General features: G+C 50.3%; 2 protein-coding genes across 2 annotated transcripts in view; one reads left to right on the top strand and one right to left on the bottom strand.

Annotated features, from left to right (window-relative positions):
- Positions 1 to 265: 265 nt before the first annotated feature.
- Positions 266 to 3,914, top strand: BLOC1S2 (biogenesis of lysosomal organelles complex 1 subunit 2). Its single transcript, XM_048310982.1, has 5 exons — positions 266 to 384; positions 1,193 to 1,309; positions 2,154 to 2,273; positions 2,751 to 2,855; positions 3,361 to 3,914. The coding sequence occupies exons 1-5, from the start codon at positions 333 to 335 to the stop codon at positions 3,390 to 3,392; spliced, it is 426 nt and encodes a 141-aa protein (XP_048166939.1). The 5' UTR covers positions 266 to 332; the 3' UTR covers positions 3,393 to 3,914.
- Positions 3,915 to 6,542: 2,628 nt separating this feature from the next.
- Positions 6,543 to 24,685, bottom strand: part of LOC125329275 (cytochrome P450 2H1-like) — a 48,577-nt gene continuing 30,434 nt past the window's right edge. Inside the window, exon 9 of the mRNA XM_048310981.1 lies at positions 6,543 to 7,364. Coding sequence (XP_048166938.1) covers positions 7,183 to 7,364 — 182 coding nt within the window. The 3' untranslated portion in view covers positions 6,543 to 7,182. The remainder of the gene's footprint in view (positions 7,365 to 24,685) is intronic.

The following is a 24,685-nucleotide window of genomic DNA, read 5'->3' as shown; positions in this document are numbered from 1 at the left end:
GGGTGCTCCTGCAGTGAGCGGCCGGGTTGCGGTGCTGAAGGGGGATCGCACTGACTGCGCAGCCACCTCGAGCGCAAACCAGGCGCTCTCTGTTCTGCTTCACTGCCTTTAACAGCTGGAGCAACGTAACCTCGCACCACGTTTTGCACCCCGGTATTTGTCTCTTTCCTGCAGCCGAGTTCCCGCCGCGGTCACACACCGCACAGCCGCCGCGGCCACCCTTCAGTGGGCGGGGGCTCCGGGGGCTCCTCCCCGCGCCGGGCGCGGGGCGGTCCCGGGCCTGGCGCGGGCCGGAGGAGGCGGTGCGGTGCCGCGGGAGGGGCTCTGTCCCCATGGCGGCTGCGGCGGAGGGGCCGCCCGAGGCCGGCGCGCAGCCCGCCAAGCGTAAGGGGCCGGGGGACCGGGACAGGGGCCGGGCGTGCCCCGGGGCCGCGGTGCGGGGCTGGGCCCGGGAAGGCCGCGGCGCGGGCAAGAGCTCCCGGTGCGCCCGCGGCCTGGTGTGTGCCGGCCGGGCCGGGCCGGGCCATACGCCTGCTGCTGCTGCTGCTGCTGCTGCTGCTGCCCCGGAACCCGGCCGGGTCCTACCCGCGCCAGCCGGGCGGCCCCGCGCCGCCGCTTCGGTTGGAGGCAGCCGCGGGCCTCGGGCAGCCTCCGTGTGCGAGCCGGCAGACGGTGCCGACGGGGGAAAGAGCGGCCTGTCGGGTTGGGGAAGAGGTGCCGTCTGCTCCGGGGAAGGCCGAACAAGGGCAGGTTGTGATAGAAGCGGGTTTGGAGAAGAAAGCGGCGAGTGCGGCTTTCCGCAGGTGGGGATCTGTTGAAGCGGACTGGGGCAGCTGTGCTTCCGTTCCGAGTCAGTGACTGGAAATAAACAGCAGCACCGTGCACAGCCACTCAGAAGTTCTCCCCAAATTCCTTTCCTTTCTAAGCACAGGAGGGGGCTAATACTTGTCAGTGCGGTCAGGCCGGGTGCCTGTCTCTTGAATGCTGCCTAAAGTATTAGTTTGAAATAATGTTGGTGCTACTTCAAGGAAGCTGCCCTGGTTTGTTACCCCTTAGTAAAGTAGACAACTTACATTGGAAAGTAGCTGTAGGCAGTTTGAAAGGGAAAAAATGGGACCATTTAATCTTTCTGGTGTGTTTCTGTACTTGCTATAGTTTTTCCTTAAACCTGTCATGTCTTTACCCTGACTAGAGGATCCTGCTGTTGAAACCGCAGAGGAAGCTAAGGAGCCAGCGGAGGCAGACATCAATGAACTCTGCAAAGACATGTTCAGCAAAATGGCCACTTACTTGACAGGTGAACTGACAGGTAAGGCACTGCAATACTGACCTGCAAGTTCTTCTTTCTTTTCACTTTCTTTCAAAGAAATCTGTTGTGTAGTTTGTCTCAACTGTAACTATTTAAATCACATCTGGTAAGACTTGCAGTCCAAATTTGGCATGTTACTAGGCTGCTAAAACCACTAAGATTAGTTATATTAATTTAATGAAGTCCCAGAACAGCACAAATATTTTTCAGAATAATTCAGTATGATAGCAGCAGCTTAAAAAATAATTCTTTTTTGGCTTGAAGAAGTTTGTACATGGAAAATCAATCAAACAAAAGTGGTCTAGGTTAAGACAGACTACGAGGGAAGCACTGCAGAGAGTGGAGTTATTTTTTTCCTGAGGGCAAGGATCATACATGTTTTCCAACATTTATGCCTTAGAATAAACTGCTGTGCAGAATTAACTGGAGGAAAGTAAACTGCCCACCAAGTCAGTGCATTCCATAGGCTCTTAATTTTGAAAGCACTCCACAGCACTACTGATTTGCACAGACTTGAAGGGTATATGGTACAGATGACCAATCTGGATTTGTGCTATCAGTTTTGTAAATATAAGCATCTAACTGACAGAATTAAGAGTAGAAATATGAAGACTTAGTAAATTTTTCTCAAAAAAATTTAGAAGTGAATTCATCAGTGCAGTTGATTTTTGCAGTTGATTTCACAAAATGTCATCTTTTTGTAGAGTGTATACTAATAATCTGTATTGCCATCTAAACTGTTGTGCTTCTTTTGGCTGTTTGAAATCTCTTGTCCTCTTGAAGAGTGTGCACACAATTCAAACTGTATCACCTTTAATTAAAATAAACTTAACTATTTTTTAAGCCACCAGTGAAGACTACAAGCTCTTGGAAAACATGAATAAGCTGACTAGTTTGAAGTACTTAGAAATGAAAGATATTGCTATAAACATCAGCAGAAATCTGAAGGATTTAAATCAAAAATGTAAGTACACCAAATAAGGTAGAGGTGTAATGAATGGTGCACTTGTTTGGGAAATGAAGCATCTTAGAAGGTTCACACTCCGTTGTGCTGAAGGAAAGAAAACTCACTGGAATAGATGTGCTGTTATACAATCCCAGTCATACAGCTTTAGAGTCTGTAGATTACTGTAAGAGAAAATACATCTGAATTTGTGTCCTGGTTTACTCTAGATTCTGGATCTGAGAGGAATAACACTTCTTTTAATTCACGTTCTCTTGTTACTTGTGTTAGAGACTAGACAGTACTCTTAAACATTTCATATTTTCCTGGAACGTGGTTGTCAGTGTCACCACTTAATTTTGGGGCAGGGGAGGGAAGGACCTTTTGAATTGTCCAATCTGAAGAATGTAGTAAGAAATTGTTGTGTTTAAAGTGTGAACTGCTTCTTGGAAGTGCATTACTGAGAACTGACAGATAACATTTTTATGCTTTTTTAAGATGCTGATCTTCAGCCATATCTGGAACAGATAAACCTAATTGAGGAACAGGTTGCAGCTCTGGAGCAGGCAGCTTATAAACTGGATGCATATTCCAAAAAACTTGGTAACTATCGTCCCTCACTGTTAAGGCCTAGCAGCATAGTGCCTTGCCAAGGGGATTTAAAAAGAAAGCAAGCAAACTCTGTTTTGTTTAACAAATCTGAGCTGCAGAGTTGCCTGTGCTGCTTTTGAGCACAAACACTGTGTGTGAAGTGATAAGCATTGGGAAAAAATTGTATAACAAGTTATATTATGGTGGATTAGTACAGGTGTTGGTAAACTACAGCTTGTTAGTGAGGCTTGATTTCTTTTTTATGGTATGCACTGACTCATATTTTAAAGACTGATGTTTAGCCTTGCAAATTGCGGGATTCATTAAGTTCCACCAGGCACCCAATCCCCTTGGCTTAAATTAATATTATTGTCTGGGTTCTTAAAAAAAATTATTGTACAATTATATTTGCCTAAGTGCATTAGTAAAAAAGCGTCCTGAATGATACAGTAAATTAGCTTACAGGATGAAAAGCTTTTACCTACCAAGTACTAAAATATTATTTTTCCTTCTGCAGAAGCCAAGTACAAAAAACTGGAGAAACGATGAAATCACAACAGTCTATAAACTGGAGTTGGGCAGTGAATCAGACTGATCTCTGCTTTTGCACAACATTCTGTATGTTGACAAGGATTTGGTTACAGCTAACATGAAGACTGGGAACTTTTTTCAGCTATTGAATACAGTAGGCTGTATTCAGGCTTAAGGCTGAATAATATTTTCCTCTTCTCAAGGGGTACTGTTGCCTCCATTCTGCAGTGAAAAGTAGAAGCTTGTCCTTAACTCATGTTGATATTGGCTATACGTGTGTTAGTCCTGTTTTCCACATGAAATACTTGGTTTAGGGAAGGTCTTCTGTAATCTGTAAAGACATTTTCCCGTAGTAGCAGCAGGACCTAAACTTCAATTCTTCCTTCATTGAGCTCTGTATTGGGAAGATACCTGGACCTTTGGACTTAATGGGTGGGGTATTGAAAACACTTCATTTTGGTATCTCCTTTTATCTGTTTGAAATAGAGAGACTAATCACTATAAATTTACAATAAACTTGCTGCGTTTATTTCTCTGGAATCTCATGGTCTGTTGGGAAGATTACGCAAGCTGCTTTTTTTATTTTTTCAAAGGGGTCTGTTAATAAAGACAAATTCCTTCAATCTGCTGGAGATGATAGAAGAAAACATATTTTAAACTCTGCATCAAGTGTTTCTGCAATTACATTCTTTGACTGTCTGGACCTCAGGTGAAATTTCAAGACATACTACTTTATCACATGCTCAGTTAACTTAGCAGATCCTTTCTCTACCAGTGAATTTTGATCCTAGTAGTTTTTGAAGTGGCATGCCTAGCCCAAAAAACTGCTTCTCTACTAGGTTAACAGTGTTGCAAATTCAGCAGAGTCCTTTGTACTGAACAGGTATTCCTCCTACTCCAAGGATATTTTTTCTGTAGCTATTGACCTTAAGTAATTCAAGCTTTTGAATGAGTTGCAGTTGAAGACGTACCAGTACAAGTGCTGATATGTAGGAAAGAAGTGGTTCAAACTTCTTAGAGTGTTTAAAAGAATGTCTAGTCAGGTGCCAGTGTGATAAAGATAATCATGCTGTCAGGCTATGTACAGCCACTAATTAGTCAGGATGGACACTTTTTCTTAGTGCTCTTTAAAAAGAGTGAAGCAGATGACTTTCGAGAGCCTTCACCATCACTTTGAAAATGCAGGGTTAGAAATAGAAATAGCATTTCTGTGCTCGCGGTGTTACCTGGCAGGGCTGCAGGGGAGCACAAGGAGGCACTGTGCCAGCAGCAAAAACCACAGATCTTGCAGGAAAGGCACACTACGGACCAAGTCCTGTTGAAAAGGTTGGTTTTCTGTGTATACAAAATGCAGTACCATTTCAAAACAACAAGGATGAAAACCTCCAGGGGCTCTGAAGATGGAAATCCTCCTAGCCATGCACTGCTACTAAGTGCTTAGTGTTTTCAGGTAAGAAAGGTAAGAAATAGTTCCTTCACAAATCCTTGAGTATCCCACCTCCAGGAAGCAAAAATTAGAAGAGGGACTTGTCCCACAAGTGACTTTTTTTTTTGAGAGGAAATTTTTAGAGACCGACTTTCTGGCCGCTGGAGAATTGTGTGACAGTGGCACCCCAGTTAGGCCAAGAGCTGACAGCTGTGTTCCCAGTTGTGTCTCTGAGTAACTGTTACCCTCCCTGCCTGAGGGACCTCTGTGTCATTGGTAGAATCCAAATCATGTCAAGCATGGCAGGTCCTTGGAGAGTAGCACCATAGGAGAGACATAGGTGTGTCTAAACAGCATTGTACTGGGGAAATGTATAGTCCGAAAGCAAAGCCACAACTTGGTTAACTGCTCGGATGTTTCACCTGGAGAGTCCCTGAGAAATTCCAGAGGAGGTACAGAAGGAGGTTAAATCTCACTGTTCTTTTGCAGTATTTTCTGGTGGAAAATAGAATAAGAAAGTAGTGGGTTCTTGAAGGGAGGAACAGGAGGAAAACAGAAAATGGAGGGCTGATGCATGAGAGTCCAGGGACAGAGTGTCATCAAAATGGTCTATACAACCACTTTGGAGCTGAAGCAGTTCTTGATGGCTTGGACTGCAACTGCAAACCAGGGGATGAAAATCAGCCTAGCAAATACAGCTTTTAGCAGAAGCAGAAGAGTTCCAGAGGAGAGAGTGTTTTTTTCCAGCATCTTAAGACAATTCTGCCCAGCTTCTCTAACGTGTTTTTCTAAAGTCATCCAACTTTCAGAGCGGTGCTTTGTGGAGATATCCACAGTCTTCAGAATCAGGGCACATGGCTTTAGCCCTCCTCTAATCCCAAAGCCCACTTCATACCATGGTGGAGTCTCTGGTTGCTAAACCTGTTTTCTTGCTGATCTACGTTGGCTGCCTCCTTCACTTTTCAGCATGGAGGAAGATACCTGGAACAAGGAAGCTGCTCCCTCATTTGTTTTGGCTATTTTGGTTGTGGCACAGCTAAAGAGGAAGTACTGTGCTTTCTTCTTTTTATCTGGTGAGAGGACTTGTATCTGTGATTCTGTGACATTTGTGGCTTTTTGCCTTTGCAATGCCATGTTACTAACTCGTGGTATCTAGGTTATTAAATCTTCGAAAGGAAACAAGTTCTGTCTGTTTCACATAAACAGTTATTGCCATTGTGGTAATATTACAGTTTTGTCTTTTCCCACATAGTACAGATTCAGCTCTCTGCATTGATGGGAACATGATCAAGACAGGAAATGCCACTCGTGGATCTGTACATGTATGCTTGGCAAGTCATGTAAACTCTATTTACGATTTTTTTCCTGATTGTAACATTGCTGCAGTGATCTTTATGTACTTCATAAAATAACGGGAAGATGCAAGCTGGCATTCATCTAGGAAAAGGCACTGGCAAGGATCCTGATATTATTTAATTTGTCCTTTTTTTCCACAACGAACAGCTCTGTAACCACAGTCGGGGTTCTGATAGGTCCCGTAGAGTCAGTGGAGCTTTATCCCACATTAGGAATGGAAGTTTATAGGTCATTAGCCAGCTCATTCTTCAAGCCATAGTACAATTCTTATAAGTGAGTGAAATTAAACAGTCAGAGGTGTACAAGACTTGAAAGAGATTTTGGAGTATAAGCTTTGTGGACACAGGTTTTTCACTAAAAGATGTTCTGGGATGTCAGAAAAACAATTCAGTATACTACTACTTTATTTTGTAATTTATTTTAAAAAATTGTAATTTCACAAACCTTTATTATAATCACACTGAAGATGACCTATCTGCCCAGTCATTGACAAACTCCATCCCCACCACAGTAGACAGTAAGTATTGGGGCAAGAATATACAATAGATGATCATCATCTAACACAAAAAATCCTCAGTGTTTTATGCTTGCCTTTACAAATAGATGACAAACAAACTGAAAGTACAGAGGAGAGAGGTATTTCAGGAAGAGTCTGTAAAATCCCTGGAGTACAAGCAACCGTTCCTGCTGGAACCCCTCAGGTGATAGGGGCAGGAGCAGCAGGGCTCTCAGAGAACTGTTGCAGACAGCCTGGCATGTCAGGAGCCAGACAGGAACCAGAGCTGGGTGAGGTAGGTGCATAGGAGAATCTGTAATTTTTCACAGGGAGATGTGTGATTGCCTACTCTGTTAAGAGCTGGCTGTGGTGATTATAAAAGCACCACACAATTTTCTTTTCTAAGCAGTCTTCTCTCCACTAAGTATGTTTCAAATGATCTGAGTATTTCAGTCTCAACAGATTGGGGAATGGCTGTCATTCGACCAGAGTACTCATGAGTTTGGGAGCTGGCAACTGTCTTCACTTGGCTAACGTGGAACAAAAGAGACCTCATAGTGTTGGGGTATATTTGCCAGACTGGTGGTTACTGGGACAATGTCAATGTCTTTGTGAGCAATAGTAGGCTTCAAAGTAAAGTTCTGCAGGATGGATATTAAAAATATGAATATCTCCATCCGGGCCAGACCTTCTCCTGCACAGATGCGTTTTCCTACAAGAAAAAAAAATTGAGTTTGAGAGACAAATTGTATGGCTGAGTCCCACTTCATACACATCGTGTAGAAGGCATTGGAGGAGCTTTTGTGTTTACTTAAAAAGGAAGGCAACTGAAACTCTAGTGAAGGGGTTAGAGCTGCTGTTGGGGTTTTAGTTTAGTCTTAGGTTTTCCTGTTAAAGGAATTTTCTCCCATATGCATGTTGCTAGGGGACAAATAGCTGTACTTAAGAAAGACAAAAAGGGGAGTGGGGCGGGCCTGGCTACTCTTTTGTCTACACCTGGGTGTGGGGACAGTTCGCTCTGAGCGTCCGGAGAGAGAAGCTACAGAGAAAGGAGCTGCTGCTGCTTTCTTTTTGGCCGTTCTTTCTTCCTGCTGGAAGCAACGCCGGGACCCCAAAAGCCGCTTTTTCCCTGCCCTGCTGGAGACCGAGCTGTGGCTGTCCTGCCCCGCTGCTGCTTCGAGCTTTCGCTACGCTGCAGCCCTGCTCACCCTGCCTGCCTGGGCCTCCGTGGTTTTTTCCCATCTGGATACATCTCGTCTGCCACCCGGGATTTGCGTTCGTCCTTGCCATTCCAGCCTGCTGTTCCTGAGAGTCCGGGATCGGCTGCCCAGCGGTTTGTGAAGCCTTTGTCCCATCCCTTCCCGGGATCCCAGGGCACCAGAGCCGCGGGTTTCCCGAGCTCGCTCCGGAGCGCCCCCTGCAGCCGCGGGGGAACCATCGCACCTGCCCTGCTCACCGGGAGCCGCCAGCGCCCCTGCCGGCTGCGAGCGGAACTGCACCCGAGGGGAAATAGCCTGACAGCCGAGAAGGCTGGCACTGGGTTTGTGATTGCTGTTACTGCCATAGTTGTTGTTGTTTTGTTTGACTGGTTATATACATATATATATAGAGTAAAGAACTGTTATTCCTATTTCCCACATCTTTGCCTAAAGGCCCTTGATTTCAAAATATAATAACTTGGAGGGAAAAGGGGTTATATCTGCCACTTCAAGGGGGGCCTCTGCCTTCCTTAGCAGACACCTGTCTTTCAAAACCGAGACAGATCTTGGCGCCCAACGTGGGGCCTGAGGGCATTAAGAGATAGAGGTGAAAAAGGAATAACAGTTCCTCGATAACTTTATTTTGTGTGCTGGATATTGGAACCTTGTTAGGCAGCACTATGTGGTCTAGTTTACCCTGGTTTGGGTGGCACGTAGCCGTGGCTATATTCTTCCCCTTTGCAGCTCCTTACTTGAATATGGGTCCTCTGACTAAGGCTACCATTGCTGTTATCCAGCTTGCGTTATGGGTCGAGAAGGTGAGGAATTCATGGGTTTTTAACTTCCTCCGGAATGTGGGCACATGGATAAACAGCTATCACACACTGAGCACATGTTTTTGGGGTTATGTTAACAATGGTACCTTCTGTGAGGAAATGACACCAGGGGAAGTTTTCTCCCAACCCCTCAACCAGTTCTTTGGGCCCACCCCATCAATTTTCGAAGGGTTTAAATTCCCTCTGAATACTAACCATCTGCTGCTGATAGGCCTACTCTATTTAGCATTCAAGGATAAGTTGAGATTGGCTTGGATATCTACCCGGACACCAGCCCCAGAGACTAGAGATCCTGCCCCAGAACCTGACATGGCCCCAGAGAGTAGAGTTCCTACCCCAGAGCCTGATCCTGCCCCAGAGCCTGACACGGCCCCAGACACTAGAGATCCTACCCCAGAGCCAGAGCCTGCCACAGCCCCAGACACTAGAGATCCCGCCCCACAGACTGATACTGCCCAACAGTCCACCTCAGAAATGAACTACCCAAACTGGGTGGGGGTACTGGCAAAAGGGATGCAGGAGATGTGCCAGGAGATGGGTCAGGTGCGCCAGGAGATATGCCAGGAGATGGGCCAGGTGCGCAAGGAGATGTGCCAATTGCTAAGGGAATACACCTCCTCAGCTAGTGAAAAACCCTCTCCCTGCCCCAAAGAGGGTGAGTCCGATGGTGCAGCAGTGGAACCCACGGATGTTACAACCGTCCAGGCTTCAGCTGAACCACAAGGACAACCACAGCCAGCAGCAGTCGCCCCTGTGCAAAGGAGGAAGTATAAGACCAAATCAGTACGACCAGTTAATGATGATGGGCAACCAGGGCCCTCACAACCAGCAGGAGACCCAGAGCCAGAAATCATTACTGAGTCCCTGTCGCACGACAGTCTCCGTGCTATGCGAAACGACATTGTGCGAAGGGGGCGTGAGCCTTATACCACCTGGCTGCTTCGGGTTTGGGACCTTATGGGCACAAGTGTGCAACTGGATAGTGGTGAGGCAAGGTATCTGGGATCGTTGACCCAGGACCCAGGTGTGGACCAGATATTTGTGAGGGAGCCAGGGCCTCTCTCTCTCTGGGAGCGGCTCTTAATGAGTGTGAGAGAAAGGTTCATTCACAAAGAAAGAATGCAGGAGTATCATCATAGAATGCAGTGGAAGACACTCGAGCAAGGGATCCAACAGCTAAGAGAGGTGGCAATATTAGAGGTACTCTTTGGGAAGGATGGACAGCATGATAATGACCCCGATAAGGTCAGGTGCACAGGACAGATGATGTGGAACCTGGCAAGGCTAGGGCCATCGCAATACACCACCTTCATTGCAACGATTGATGCTGACAATACCCGAGAAACAGTGGGCTCTGTTGCCAACAGGCTCAGGCATTATGACAGCATGATCAATGGCCCGCTGAAAGCTCATGTCTCTGCTGTGGTCCAGGACCTCAAAGAGGAGATGAAGGAGAAGATGGAGGAGATGAGGGAGGAGATGAGGAGGGTCAGTGTGGCACCAGTGCGAGTCACAGGCCCCCAAGTCAGAGCCCGTCGTCCCCCTGCTAGAGAGAGAGGGTACACCCCACGAGCTGAGCTGTGGTTTTTCCTGTGTGAGCATGGGGAAGACATGAGAAGGTGGGATGGGAAACCCACCTCTGCCCTGGCAGCGCGGGTGCGTGAACTCAAGGAGGGAGGCACTAACCGGGGGGGTTCCGCTAAGGTGAAGGTAGCCTCAGCCTCCCGTGACCGAGCTGCCAGGCATTACAGAAGGGAGGATGATATGTTGGATCCCCTTGAAGGTACCTCGAGCATGTACGCCCAGGGAAAGAATGATAACCAGGGCTAGAGGGGCCCTGCCTCTAGCCAGGAAGAGGCACGGGAGAACCGAGTTTTCTGGACGGTGTGGATCCGATGGCCTGGCACATCAGAGCCACAAAAATATGATGCATTGGTTGATACTGGGGCACAATGTACTTTAATGCCATCGGGACATGTGGGGGCAGAACCTGTATCCATCGCTGGGGTGACCGGGGGATCACAGCAGTTGACCCTTTTGGAAGCTGAGGTGAGCCTGACTGGGAAGGAGTGGCAAAAGCATCCGATTGTGACCGGCCCAGAGGCCCCGTGTATTCTGGGCATAGACTTCCTCCGGAATGGCTACTACAAAGACCCAAAAGGACTCAGGTGGGCATTTGGGATTGCTGCTGTGGAGGCAGAGGGCATTAGGCAATTGAACACCCTGCCTGGACTATCTGAGAATCCTTCTGCAGTTGGGCTCCTGAAAGTGGAAGAGCAACGAGTGCCAATTGCCACCTCGACAGTGCACCGCCGGCAGTATCGGACAAATCGAGATGCTGTGATCCCCATCCACAAGATGATCCGCGAGCTGGAGAGTCAAGGGGTGGTCAACAAGACCCACTCACCCTTCAACAGCCCCATCTGGCCTGTGCGCAAGTCTGACGGGGAATGGAGATTGACTGTGGACTATCGTGCCCTGAATGAAGTGACTCCACCGTTGAGCGCTGCCGTGCCAGACATGTTGGAGCTCCAGTACGAGCTGGAGTCCAAAGCAGCAAAGTGGTACGCCACTATTGACATTGCCAATGCATTCTTCTCCATTCCTCTGGCAGCAGAGTGCAGGCCTCAGTTTGCTTTCACCTGGAGGGGCGTGCAGTACACCTGGAACCGACTGCCCCAGGGGTGGAAGCACAGTCCCACCATCTGTCATGGACTGATCCAGACTGCACTAGAAAAGAGTGAGGCTCCAGAACATCTGCAGTACATTGATGACATCATTGTGTGGGGGAACACTGCAACCGAAGTGTTTGAGAAAGGAGAGAGAAGAATTCAAATTCTCCTGCAAGCTGGTTTTGCCATCAAGAAGAGCAAGGTCAAGGGACCTGCCCGAGAGATCCAGTTCCTGGGAGTAAAGTGGCAAGATGGACGACGTCAGATTCCCACTGAGGTCATCAATAAGATCACAGCAATGTCTCCACCGACCAACAAGAAGGAAACACAAGCTTTCCTAGGTGCTATAGGTTTCTGGAGGATGCACATTCCCGAGTACAGCCAGATCGTGAGTCCTCTCTACCTGGTTACCCGCAAGAAGAATGATTTCCACTGGGGCCCTGAACAGCAGCAAGCCTTCGCCCAGATCAAACAGGAAATTGCTCACGCCGTAGCCCTTGGCCCAGTCAGGACAGGACCAGAGGTGAAGAACGTGCTCTACTCTGCAGCCGGGAACAATGGTCTGTCCTGGAGCCTCTGGCAGAAGGTGCCTGGTGAGACTCGGGGCCGACCACTGGGATTCTGGAGCCGAAGCTACAGAGGATCTGAAGCCAACTACACTCCCACCGAGAAGGAAATCCTGGCAGCTTATGAAGGAGTCCAGGCTGCCTCAGAAGTAATCGGCACTGAGGCACAACTCCTCCTGGCACCCCGACTACCGGTGCTGGGGTGGATGTTCAAAGGAAAGGTTCCCTCCACGCATCACGCCACCGACGCTACTTGGAGCAAATGGATTGCCCTCATCACGCAGCGCGCCCGAATTGGAAACCCAAGTCGCCCTGGGATCTTGGAAATAATTACAAACTGGCCAGAAGGTGAGACTTTTGGGTTATCTTCTGAAGAAGAAGAGGAGCAGGTGACACGTGCCGAAGAAGCCCCACCATATAACGAGCTACCAGAGAGTGAAAGACAATACGCCCTCTTCACTGATGGTTCCTGCCGAATTGTAGGCGCTAGCCGGAAATGGAAAGCCGCTGTATGGAGCCCCACACGACAAGTTGCACAGGCCACTGAAGGAGAAGGTGGATCGAGCCAATTTGCTGAGCTCAAAGCTGTCCAATTAGCTCTGGACATAGCTGAAAGAGAGAAGTGGCCAAAGCTCTACCTCTACACCGATTCATGGATGGTAGCCAATGCTCTGTGGGGTTGGCTGGAAAGGTGGAAGAAGGCAAACTGGCAGCGCAGAGGAAAACCAATCTGGGCTGCTGAAGAGTGGAAAGACATTGCCACTCGGGTAGAGAAGCTATCCGTGAAGGTCCGTCATGTAGATGCTCACATCCCCAAGAGCCGGGCTAATGAAGAACATCGTAACAACAAACAGGTAGATCAGGCTGCGAAAATAGAGGTGTCCCAGATAGACTTGGATTGGCAACATAAAGGAGAACTGTTCCTAGCTCGATGGGCCCATGATGCCTCAGGCCATCAGGGCAGAGATGCCACCTATAAGTGGGCACGAGACCGAGGGGTGGATCTAACCATGGACAGTATCTCCCAGGTGATCCATGACTGTGAGACATGCGCTGCGATCAAGCAGGCCAAGCGGGTGAAGCCTCTGTGGTATGGCGGGCGATGGTCCAAATACAAGTATGGGGAGGCCTGGCAGATTGATTACATCACACTGCCTCAAACCCGCCAAGGCAAGCGCTATGTGCTCACAATGGTAGAAGCCACCACTGGGTGGCTGGAGACCTACCCTGTGCCTCACGCTACTGCCCGGAACACCATCCTGGGCCTGGAAAAGCAAGTCCTTTGGAGGCATGGCACCCCTGAGAGAATCGAGTCTGACAATGGGACTCATTTCAAGAACAGCCTTATAAACACCTGGGCTAGAGAACATGGCATAGAGTGGGTGTACCACATCCCTTACCATGCACCAGCAGCTGGGAAGGTTGAGCGGTGTAATGGACTGCTTAAAACCACCTTGAAGGCACTGGGTGGGGGGACTTTCAAAAACTGGGAGGTGCATTTAGCAAGAGCCACCTGGTTAGTTAACACTCGAGGTTCCACCAGCCGAGCAGGCCCTGCCCAATCCGAACCCCTACAAACAACAGATGGAGATAAGGTTCCAGTGGTGCACATGAGAGATATGCTTGGAAAAACTGTTTGGGTAAAGTCTGCCTTGAGCAAAGACAAACCCATCCGTGGGGTTGTTTTTGCTCAGGGACCAGGTTGCACCTGGTGGGTGATGCAAAAGGATGGAGAGACCCGATGCTTACCTCAAGAGGACCTTGTTTTAGGGTGAACTACCCATGGCTCTGTACTTGTATCAATATCAGCATGTATATTTGTATGTAATTTGGGTAATGCATAGATTTATATGGTTAAAAAAAAAAAAAAAAAAAAAAAGTTAAGTTTCATGTAACATGTTAGTATGGGAAAAAATTCGGGGTGGATAATGTTGGGGTTTTAGTTTAGTCTTAGGTTTTCCTGTTAAAGGAATTTTCTCCCATATGCATGTTGCTAGGGGACAAATAGCTGTACTTAAGAAAGACAAAAAGGGGAGTGGGGCGGGCCTGGCTACTCTTTTGTCTACACCTGGGTGTGGGGACAGTTCGCTCTGAGCGTCCGGAGAGAGAAGCTGCAGAGAAAGGAGCTGCTGCTGCTTTCTTTTTGGCCGTTCTTTCTTCCTGCTGGAAGCAACGCCGGGACCCCAAAAGCCGCTTTTTCCCTGCCCTGCTGGAGACCGAGCTGTGGCTGTCCTGCCCCGCTGCTGCTTCGAGCTTTCGCTACGCTGCAGCCCTGCTCACCCTGCCTGCCTGGGCCTCCGTGGTTTTTTCCCATCTGGATACATCTCGTCTGCCACCCGGGATTTGCGTTCGTCCTTGCCATTCCAGCCTGCTGTTCCTGAGAGCCCGGGATCAACTGCCCAGCGGTTTGTGAAGCCTTTGTCCCATCCCTTCCCGGGATCCCAGGGCACCGGTGCCGCGTGCTCCCCGAGCTCGCTCCGGAGCGCCCCCTGCAGCCGCGGGGGAACCATCGCACCTGCCCTGCTCACCGGGAGCCGCCAGCGCCCCTGCCGGCTGCGAGCGGAACTGCACCCGAGGGGAAATAGCCTGACAGCCGAGAAGGCTGGCACTGGGTTTGTGATTGCTGTTACTGCCATAGTTGTTGTTGTTTTGTTTGACTGGTTATATACATATATATATAGAGTAAAGAACTGTTATTCCTATTTCCCACATCTTTGCCTAAAGGCCCTTGATTTCAAAATATAATAACTTGGAGGGAAAAGGGGTTATATCTGCCACTTCAAGGGGGGCCTCTGCCTTCCTTAGCAGACACCTGTCTTTCAAAACTGAGACAGATCTTGGCGCCCAACGTGGGGCCTGAGGGCATTAAGAGATAGAGGTGAAAAAGGAATAACAGTTCCTCGATAACTTTATTTTGTGTGCTGGATATTGGAACCTTGTTAGGCAGCACTATGTGGTCTAGTTTACCCTGGTTTGGGTGGCATGTAGCCGTGGCTATATTCTTCCCCTTTGCAGCTCCTTACTTGAATATGGGTCCTCTGACTAAGGCTACCATTGCTGTTATCCAGCTTGCGTTATGGGTCGAGAAGGTGAGGAATTCATGGGTTTTTAACTTCCTCCGGAATGTGGGCACATGGATAAACAGCTATCACACACTGAGCACATGTTTTTGGGGTTATGTTAACAATGGTACCTTCTGTGAGGAAATGACACCAGGGGAAGTTTTCTCCCAACCCCTCAACCAGTTCTTTGGGCCCACCCCATCAATTTTCGAAGGGTTTAAATTCCCTCTGAATACTAACCATCTGCTGCTGATAGGCCTACTCTATTTAGCATTCAAGGATAAGTTGAGATTGGCTTGGATATCTACCCGGACACCAGCCCCAGAGACTAGAGATCCTGCCCCAGAACCTGACATGGCCCCAGAGAGTAGAGTTCCTACCCCAGAGCCTGATCCTGCCCCAGAGCCTGACACGGCCCCAGACACTAGAGATCCTACCCCAGAGCCAGAGCCTGCCACAGCCCCAGACACTAGAGATCCCGCCCCACAGACTGATACTGCCCAACAGTCCACCTCAGAAATGAACTACCCAAACTGGGTGGGGGTACTGGCAAAAGGGATGCAGGAGATGTGCCAGGAGATGGGTCAGGTGCGCCAGGAGATATGCCAGGAGATGGGCCAGGTGCGCAAGGAGATGTGCCAATTGCTAAGGGAATACACCTCCTCAGCTAGTGAAAAACCCTCTCCCTGCCCCAAAGAGGGTGAGTCCGATGGTGCAGCAGTGGAACCCACGGATGTTACAACCGTCCAGGCTTCAGCTGAACCACAAGGACAACCACAGCCAGCAGCAGTCGCCCCTGTGCAAAGGAGGAAGTATAAGACCAAATCAGTACGACCAGTTAATGATGATGGGCAACCAGGGCCCTCACAACCAGCAGGAGACCCAGAGCCAGAAATCATTACTGAGTCCCTGTCGCACGACAGTCTCCGTGCTATGCGAAACGACATTGTGCGAAGGGGGCGTGAGCCTTATACCACCTGGCTGCTTCGGGTTTGGGACCTTATGGGCACAAGTGTGCAACTGGATAGTGGTGAGGCAAGGTATCTGGGATCGTTGACCCAGGACCCAGGTGTGGACCAGATATTTGTGAGGGAGCCAGGGCCTCTCTCTCTCTGGGAGCGGCTCTTAATGAGTGTGAGAGAAAAGTTCATTCACAAAGAAAGAATGCAGGAGTATCATCATAGAATGCAGTGGAAGACACTCGAGCAAGGGATCCAACAGCTAAGAGAGGTGGCAATATTAGAGGTACTCTTTGGGAAGGATGGACAGCATGATAATGACCCCGATAAGGTCAGGTGCACAGGACAGATGATGTGGAACCTGGCAAGGCTAGGGCCATCGCAATACACCACCTTCATTGCAACGATTGATGCTGACAATACCCGAGAAACAGTGGGCTCTGTTGCCAACAGGCTCAGGCATTATGACAGCATGATCAATGGCCCGCTGAAAGCTCATGTCTCTGCTGTGGTCCAGGACCTCAAAGAGGAGATGAAGGAGAAGATGGAGGAGATGAGGGAGGAGATGAGGAGGGTCAGTGTGGCACCAGTGCGAGTCACAGGCCCCCAAGTCAGAGCCCGTCGTCCCCCTGCTAGAGAGAGAGGGTACACCCCACGAGCTGAGCTGTGGTTTTTCCTGTGTGAGCATGGGGAAGACATGAGAAGGTGGGATGGGAAACCCACCTCTGCCCTGGCAGCGCGGGTGCGTGAACTCAAGGAGGGAGGCACTAACCGGGGGGGTTCCGCTAAGGTGAAGGTAGCCTCAGCCTCCCGTGACCGAGCTGCCAGGCATTACAGAAGGGAGGATGATATGTTGGATCCCCTTGAAGGTACCTCGAGCATGTACGCCCAGGGAAAGAATGATAACCAGGGCTAGAGGGGCCCTGCCTCTAGCCAGGAAGAGGCACGGGAGAACCGAGTTTTCTGGACGGTGTGGATCCGATGGCCTGGCACATCAGAGCCACAAAAATATGATGCATTGGTTGATACTGGGGCACAATGTACTTTAATGCCATCGGGACATGTGGGGGCAGAACCTGTATCCATCGCTGGGGTGACCGGGGGATCACAGCAGTTGACCCTTTTGGAAGCTGAGGTGAGCCTGACTGGGAAGGAGTGGCAAAAGCATCCGATTGTGACCGGCCCAGAGGCCCCGTGTATTCTGGGCATAGACTTCCTCCGGAATGGCTACTACAAAGACCCAAAAGGACTCAGGTGGGCATTTGGGATTGCTGCTGTGGAGGCAGAGGGCATTAGGCAATTGAACACCCTGCCTGGACTATCTGAGAATCCTTCTGCAGTTGGGCTCCTGAAAGTGGAAGAGCAACGAGTGCCAATTGCCACCTCGACAGTGCACCGCCGGCAGTATCGGACAAATCGAGATGCTGTGATCCCCATCCACAAGATGATCCGCGAGCTGGAGAGTCAAGGGGTGGTCAACAAGACCCACTCACCCTTCAACAGCCCCATCTGGCCTGTGCGCAAGTCTGACGGGGAATGGAGATTGACTGTGGACTATCGTGCCCTGAATGAAGTGACTCCACCGTTGAGCGCTGCCGTGCCAGACATGTTGGAGCTCCAGTACGAGCTGGAGTCCAAAGCAGCAAAGTGGTACGCCACTATTGACATTGCCAATGCATTCTTCTCCATTCCTCTGGCAGCAGAGTGCAGGCCTCAGTTTGCTTTCACCTGGAGGGGCGTGCAGTACACCTGGAACCGACTGCCCCAGGGGTGGAAGCACAGTCCCACCATCTGTCATGGACTGATCCAGACTGCACTAGAAAAGAGTGAGGCTCCAGAACATCTGCAGTACATTGATGACATCATTGTGTGGGGGAACACTGCAACCGAAGTGTTTGAGAAAGGAGAGAGAAGAATTCAAATTCTCCTGCAAGCTGGTTTTGCCATCAAGAAGAGCAAGGTCAAGGGACCTGCCCGAGAGATCCAGTTCCTGGGAGTAAAGTGGCAAGATGGACGACGTCAGATTCCCACTGAGGTCATCAATAAGATCACAGCAATGTCTCCACCGACCAACAAGAAGGAAACACAAGCTTTCCTAGGTGCTATAGGTTTCTGGAGGATGCACATTCCCGAGTACAGCCAGATCGTGAGTCCTCTCTACCTGGTTACCCGCAAGAAGAATGATTTCCACTGGGGCCCTGAACAGCAGCAAGCCTTCGCCCAGATCAAACAGGAAATTGCTCACGCCGTAGCCCTTGGCCCAGTCAGGACAGGACCAGAGGTGAAGAACGTGCTCTACTCTGCAGCCGGGAACAATGGTCTGTCCTGGAGCCTCTGGCAGAAGGTGCCTGGTGAGACTCGGGGCCGACCACTGGGATTCTGGAGCCGAAGCTACAGAGGATCTGAAGCCAACTACACTCCCACCGAGAAGGAAATCCTGGCAGCTTATGAAGGAGTCCAGGCTGCCTCAGAAGTAATCGGCACTGAGGCACAACTCCTCCTGGCACCCCGACTACCGGTGCTGGGGTGGATGTTCAAAGGAAAGGTTCCCTCCACGCATCACGCCACCGACGCTACTTGGAGCAAATGGATTGCCCTCATCACGCAGCGCGCCCGAATTGGAAACCCAAGTCGCCCTGGGATCTTGGAAATAATTACAAACTGGCCAGAAGGTGAGACTTTTGGGTTATCTTCTGAAGAAGAAGAGGAGCAGGTGACACGTGCCGAAGAAGCCCCACCATATAACGAGCTACCAGAGAGTGAAAGACAATACGCCCTCTTCACTGATGGTTCCTGCCGAATTGTAGGCGCTAGCCGGAAATGGAAAGCCGCTGTATGGAGCCCCACACGACAAGTTGCACAGGCCACTGAAGGAGAAGGTGGATCGAGCCAATTTGCTGAGCTCAAAGCTGTCCAATTAGCTCTGGACATAGCTGAAAGAGAGAAGTGGCCAAAGCTCTACCTCTACACCGATTCATGGATGGTAGCCAATGCTCTGTGGGGTTGGCTGGAAAGGTGGAAGAAGGCAAACTGGCAGCGCAGAGGAAAACCAATCTGGGCTGCTGAAGAGTGGAAAGACATTGCCACTCGGGTAGAGAAGCTATCCGTGAAGGTCCGTCATGTAGATGCTCACATCCCCAAGAGCCGGGCTAATGAAGAACATCGTAACAACAAACAGGTAGATCAGGCTGCGAAAATAGAGGTGTCCCAGATAGACTTGGATTGGCAACATAAAGGAGAACTGTTCCTAGCTCGATGGGCCCATGATGCCTCAGGCCATCAGGGCAGAGATGCCACCTATAAGTGGGCACGAGACCGAGGGGTGGATCTAACCATGGACAGTATCTCCCAGGTGATCCATGACTGTGAGACATGCGCTGCGATCAAGCAGGCCAAGCGGGTGAAGCCTCTGTGGTATGGCGGGCGATGGTCCAAATACAAGTATGGGGAGGCCTGGCAGATTGATTACATCACACTGCCTCAAACCCGCCAAGGCAAGCGCTATGTGCTCACAATGGTAGAAGCCACCACTGGGTGGCTGGAGACCTACCCTGTGCCTCACGCTACTGCCCGGAACACCATCCTGGGCCTGGAAAAGCAAGTCCTTTGGAGGCATGGCACCCCTGAGAGAATCGAGTCTGACAATGGGACTCATTTCAAGAACAGCCTTATAAACACCTGGGCTAGAGAACATGGCATAGAGTGGGTGTACCACATCCCTTACCATGCACCAGCAGCTGGGAAGGTTGAGCGGTGTAATGGACTGCTTAAAACCACCTTGAAGGCACTGGGTGGGGGGACTTTCAAAAACTGGGAGGTGCATTTAGCAAGAGCCACCTGGTTAGTTAACACTCGAGGTTCCACCAGCCGAGCAGGCCCTGCCCAATCCGAACCCCTACAAACAACAGATGGAGATAAGGTTCCAGTGGTGCACATGAGAGATATGCTTGGAAAAACTGTTTGGGTAAAGTCTGCCTTGAGCAAAGACAAACCCATCCGTGGGGTTGTTTTTGCTCAGGGACCAGGTTGCACCTGGTGGGTGATGCAAAAGGATGGAGAGACCCGATGCTTACCTCAAGAGGACCTTGTTTTAGGGTGAACTACCCATGGCTCTGTACTTGTATCAATATCAGCATGTATATTTGTATGTAATTTGGGTAATGCATAGATTTATATGGTTAAAAAAAAAAAAAAAAAAAAAAAGTTAAGTTTCATGTAACATGTTAGTATGGGAAAAAATTCGGGGTGGATAATGTTGGGGTTTTAGTTTAGTCTTAGGTTTTCCTGTTAAAGGAATTTTCTCCCATATGCATGTTGCTAGGGGACAAATAGCTGTACTTAAGAAAGACAAAAAGGGGAGTGGGGCGGGCCTGGCTACTCTTTTGTCTACACCTGGGTGTGGGGACAGTTCGCTCTGAGCGTCCGGAGAGAGAAGCTGCAGAGAAAGGAGCTGCTGCTGCTTTCTTTTTGGCCGTTCTTTCTTCCTGCTGGAAGCAACGCCGGGACCCCAAAAGCCGCTTTTTCCCTGCCCTGCTGGAGACCGAGCTGTGGCTGTCCTGCCCCGCTGCTGCTTCGAGCTTTCGCTACGCTGCAGCCCTGCTCACCCTGCCTGCCTGGGCCTCCGTGGTTTTTTCCCATCTGGATACATCTCGTCTGCCACCCGGGATTTGCGTTCGTCCTTGCCATTCCAGCCTGCTGTTCCTGAGAGCCCGGGATCAACTGCCCAGCGGTTTGTGAAGCCTTTGTCCCATCCCTTCCCGGGATCCCAGGGCACCGGTGCCGCGTGCTCCCCGAGCTCGCTCCGGAGCGCCCCCTGCAGCCGCGGGGGAACCATCGCACCTGCCCTGCTCACCGGGAGCCGCCAGCGCCCCTGCCGGCTGCGAGCGGAACTGCACCCGAGGGGAAATAGCCTGACAGCCGAGAAGGCTGGCACTGGGTTTGTGATTGCTGTTACTGCCATAGTTGTTGTTGTTTTGTTTGACTGGTTATATACATATATATATAGAGTAAAGAACTGTTATTCCTATTTCCCACATCTTTGCCTAAAGGCCCTTGATTTCAAAATATAATAACTTGGAGGGAAAAGGGGTTATATCTGCCACTTCAAGGGGGGCCTCTGCCTTCCTTAGCAGACACCTGTCTTTCAAAACTGAGACAGATCTTGGCGCCCAACGTGGGGCCTGAGGGCATTAAGAGATAGAGGTGAAAAAGGAATAACAGTTCCTCGATAACTTTATTTTGTGTGCTGGATATTGGAACCTTGTTAGGCAGCACTATGTGGTCTAGTTTACCCTGGTTTGGGTGGCATGTAGCCGTGGCTATATTCTTCCCCTTTGCAGCTCCTTACTTGAATATGGGTCCTCTGACTAAGGCTACCATTGCTGTTATCCAGCTTGCGTTATGGGTCGAGAAGGTGAGGAATTCATGGGTTTTTAACTTCCTCCGGAATGTGGGCACATGGATAAACAGCTATCACACACTGAGCACATGTTTTTGGGGTTATGTTAACAATGGTACCTTCTGTGAGGAAATGACACCAGGGGAAGTTTTCTCCCAACCCCTCAACCAGTTCTTTGGGCCCACCCCATCAATTTTCGAAGGGTTTAAATTCCCTCTGAATACTAACCATCTGCTGCTGATAGGCCTACTCTATTTAGCATTCAAGGATAAGTTGAGATTGGCTTGGATATCTACCCGGACACCAGCCCCAGAGACTAGAGATCCTGCCCCAGAACCTGACATGGCCCCAGAGAGTAGAGTTCCTACCCCAGAGCCTGATCCTGCCCCAGAGCCTGACACGGCCCCAGACACTAGAGATCCTACCCCAGAGCCAGAGCCTGCCACAGCCCCAGACACTAGAGATCCCGCCCCACAGACTGATACTGCCCAACAGTCCACCTCAGAAATGAACTACCCAAACTGGGTGGGGGTACTGGCAAAAGGGATGCAGGAGATGTGCCAGGAGATGGGTCAGGTGCGCCAGGAGATATGCCAGGAGATGGGCCAGGTGCGCAAGGAGATGTGCCAATTGCTAAGGGAATACACCTCCTCAGCTAGTGAAAAACCCTCTCCCTGCCCCAAAGAGGGTGAGTCCGATGGTGCAGCAGTGGAACCCACGGATGTTACAACCGTCCAGGCTTCAGCTGAACCACAAGGACAACCACAGCCAGCAGCAGTCGCCCCTGTGCAAAGGAGGAAGTATAAGACCAAATCAGTACGACCAGTTAATGATGATGGGCAACCAGGGCCCTCACAACCAGCAGGAGACCCAGAGCCAGAAATCATTACTGAGTCCCTGTCGCACGACAGTCTCCGTGCTATGCGAAACGACATTGTGCGAAGGGGGCGTGAGCCTTATACCACCTGGCTGCTTCGGGTTTGGGACCTTATGGGCACAAGTGTGCAACTGGATAGTGGTGAGGCAAGGTATCTGGGATCGTTGACCCAGGACCCAGGTGTGGACCAGATATTTGTGAGGGAGCCAGGGCCTCTCTCTCTCTGGGAGCGGCTCTTAATGAGTGTGAGAGAAAAGTTCATTCACAAAGAAAGAATGCAGGAGTATCATCATAGAATGCAGTGGAAGACACTCGAGCAAGGGATCCAACAGCTAAGAGAGGTGGCAATATTAGAGGTACTCTTTGGGAAGGATGGACAGCATGATAATGACCCCGATAAGGTCAGGTGCACAGGACAGATGATGTGGAACCTGGCAAGGCTAGGGCCATCGCAATACACCACCTTCATTGCAACGATTGATGCTGACAATACCCGAGAAACAGTGGGCTCTGTTGCCAACAGGCTCAGGCATTATGACAGCATGATCAATGGCCCGCTGAAAGCTCATGTCTCTGCTGTGGTCCAGGACCTCAAAGAGGAGATGAAGGAGAAGATGGAGGAGATGAGGGAGGAGATGAGGAGGGTCAGTGTGGCACCAGTGCGAGTCACAGGCCCCCAAGTCAGAGCCCGTCGTCCCCCTGCTAGAGAGAGAGGGTACACCCCACGAGCTGAGCTGTGGTTTTTCCTGTGTGAGCATGGGGAAGACATGAGAAGGTGGGATGGGAAACCCACCTCTGCCCTGGCAGCGCGGGTGCGTGAACTCAAGGAGGGAGGCACTAACCGGGGGGGTTCCGCTAAGGTGAAGGTAGCCTCAGCCTCCCGTGACCGAGCTGCCAGGCATTACAGAAGGGAGGATGATATGTTGGATCTCCTTGAAGGTACCTCGAGCATGTACGCCCAGGGAAAGAATGATAACCAGGGCTAGAGGGGCCCTGCCTCTAGCCAGGAAGAGGCACGGGAGAACCGAGTTTTCTGGACGGTGTGGATCCGATGGCCTGGCACATCAGAGCCACAAAAATATGATGCATTGGTTGATACTGGGGCACAATGTACTTTAATGCCATCGGGACATGTGGGGGCAGAACCTGTATCCATCGCTGGGGTGACCGGGGGATCACAGCAGTTGACCCTTTTGGAAGCTGAGGTGAGCCTGACTGGGAAGGAGTGGCAAAAGCATCCGATTGTGACCGGCCCAGAGGCCCCGTGTATTCTGGGCATAGACTTCCTCCGGAATGGCTACTACAAAGACCCAAAAGGACTCAGGTGGGCATTTGGGATTGCTGCTGTGGAGGCAGAGGGCATTAGGCAATTGAACACCCTGCCTGGACTATCTGAGAATCCTTCTGCAGTTGGGCTCCTGAAAGTGGAAGAGCAACGAGTGCCAATTGCCACCTCGACAGTGCACCGCCGGCAGTATCGGACAAATCGAGATGCTGTGATCCCCATCCACAAGATGATCCGCGAGCTGGAGAGTCAAGGGGTGGTCAACAAGACCCACTCACCCTTCAACAGCCCCATCTGGCCTGTGCGCAAGTCTGACGGGGAATGGAGATTGACTGTGGACTATCGTGCCCTGAATGAAGTGACTCCACCGTTGAGCGCTGCCGTGCCAGACATGTTGGAGCTCCAGTACGAGCTGGAGTCCAAAGCAGCAAAGTGGTACGCCACTATTGACATTGCCAATGCATTCTTCTCCATTCCTCTGGCAGCAGAGTGCAGGCCTCAGTTTGCTTTCACCTGGAGGGGCGTGCAGTACACCTGGAACCGACTGCCCCAGGGGTGGAAGCACAGTCCCACCATCTGTCATGGACTGATCCAGACTGCACTAGAAAAGAGTGAGGCTCCAGAACATCTGCAGTACATTGATGACATCATTGTGTGGGGGAACACTGCAACCGAAGTGTTTGAGAAAGGAGAGAGAAGAATTCAAATTCTCCTGCAAGCTGGTTTTGCCATCAAGAAGAGCAAGGTCAAGGGACCTGCCCGAGAGATCCAGTTCCTGGGAGTAAAGTGGCAAGATGGACGACGTCAGATTCCCACTGAGGTCATCAATAAGATCACAGCAATGTCTCCACCGACCAACAAGAAGGAAACACAAGCTTTCCTAGGTGCTATAGGTTTCTGGAGGATGCACATTCCCGAGTACAGCCAGATCGTGAGTCCTCTCTACCTGGTTACCCGCAAGAAGAATGATTTCCACTGGGGCCCTGAACAGCAGCAAGCCTTCGCCCAGATCAAACAGGAAATTGCTCACGCCGTAGCCCTTGGCCCAGTCAGGACAGGACCAGAGGTGAAGAACGTGCTCTACTCTGCAGCCGGGAACAATGGTCTGTCCTGGAGCCTCTGGCAGAAGGTGCCTGGTGAGACTCGGGGCCGACCACTGGGATTCTGGAGCCGAAGCTA

This window comes from Corvus hawaiiensis, chromosome 8 (assembly GCF_020740725.1).
Source record: "Corvus hawaiiensis isolate bCorHaw1 chromosome 8, bCorHaw1.pri.cur, whole genome shotgun sequence".
Classification (NCBI taxonomy): Eukaryota; Metazoa; Chordata; class Aves; order Passeriformes; family Corvidae; genus Corvus; species Corvus hawaiiensis.
The sequence above is the reverse complement of the archived record's forward strand: the minus strand, read 5'-3'. Positions and strand labels throughout refer to the sequence as shown.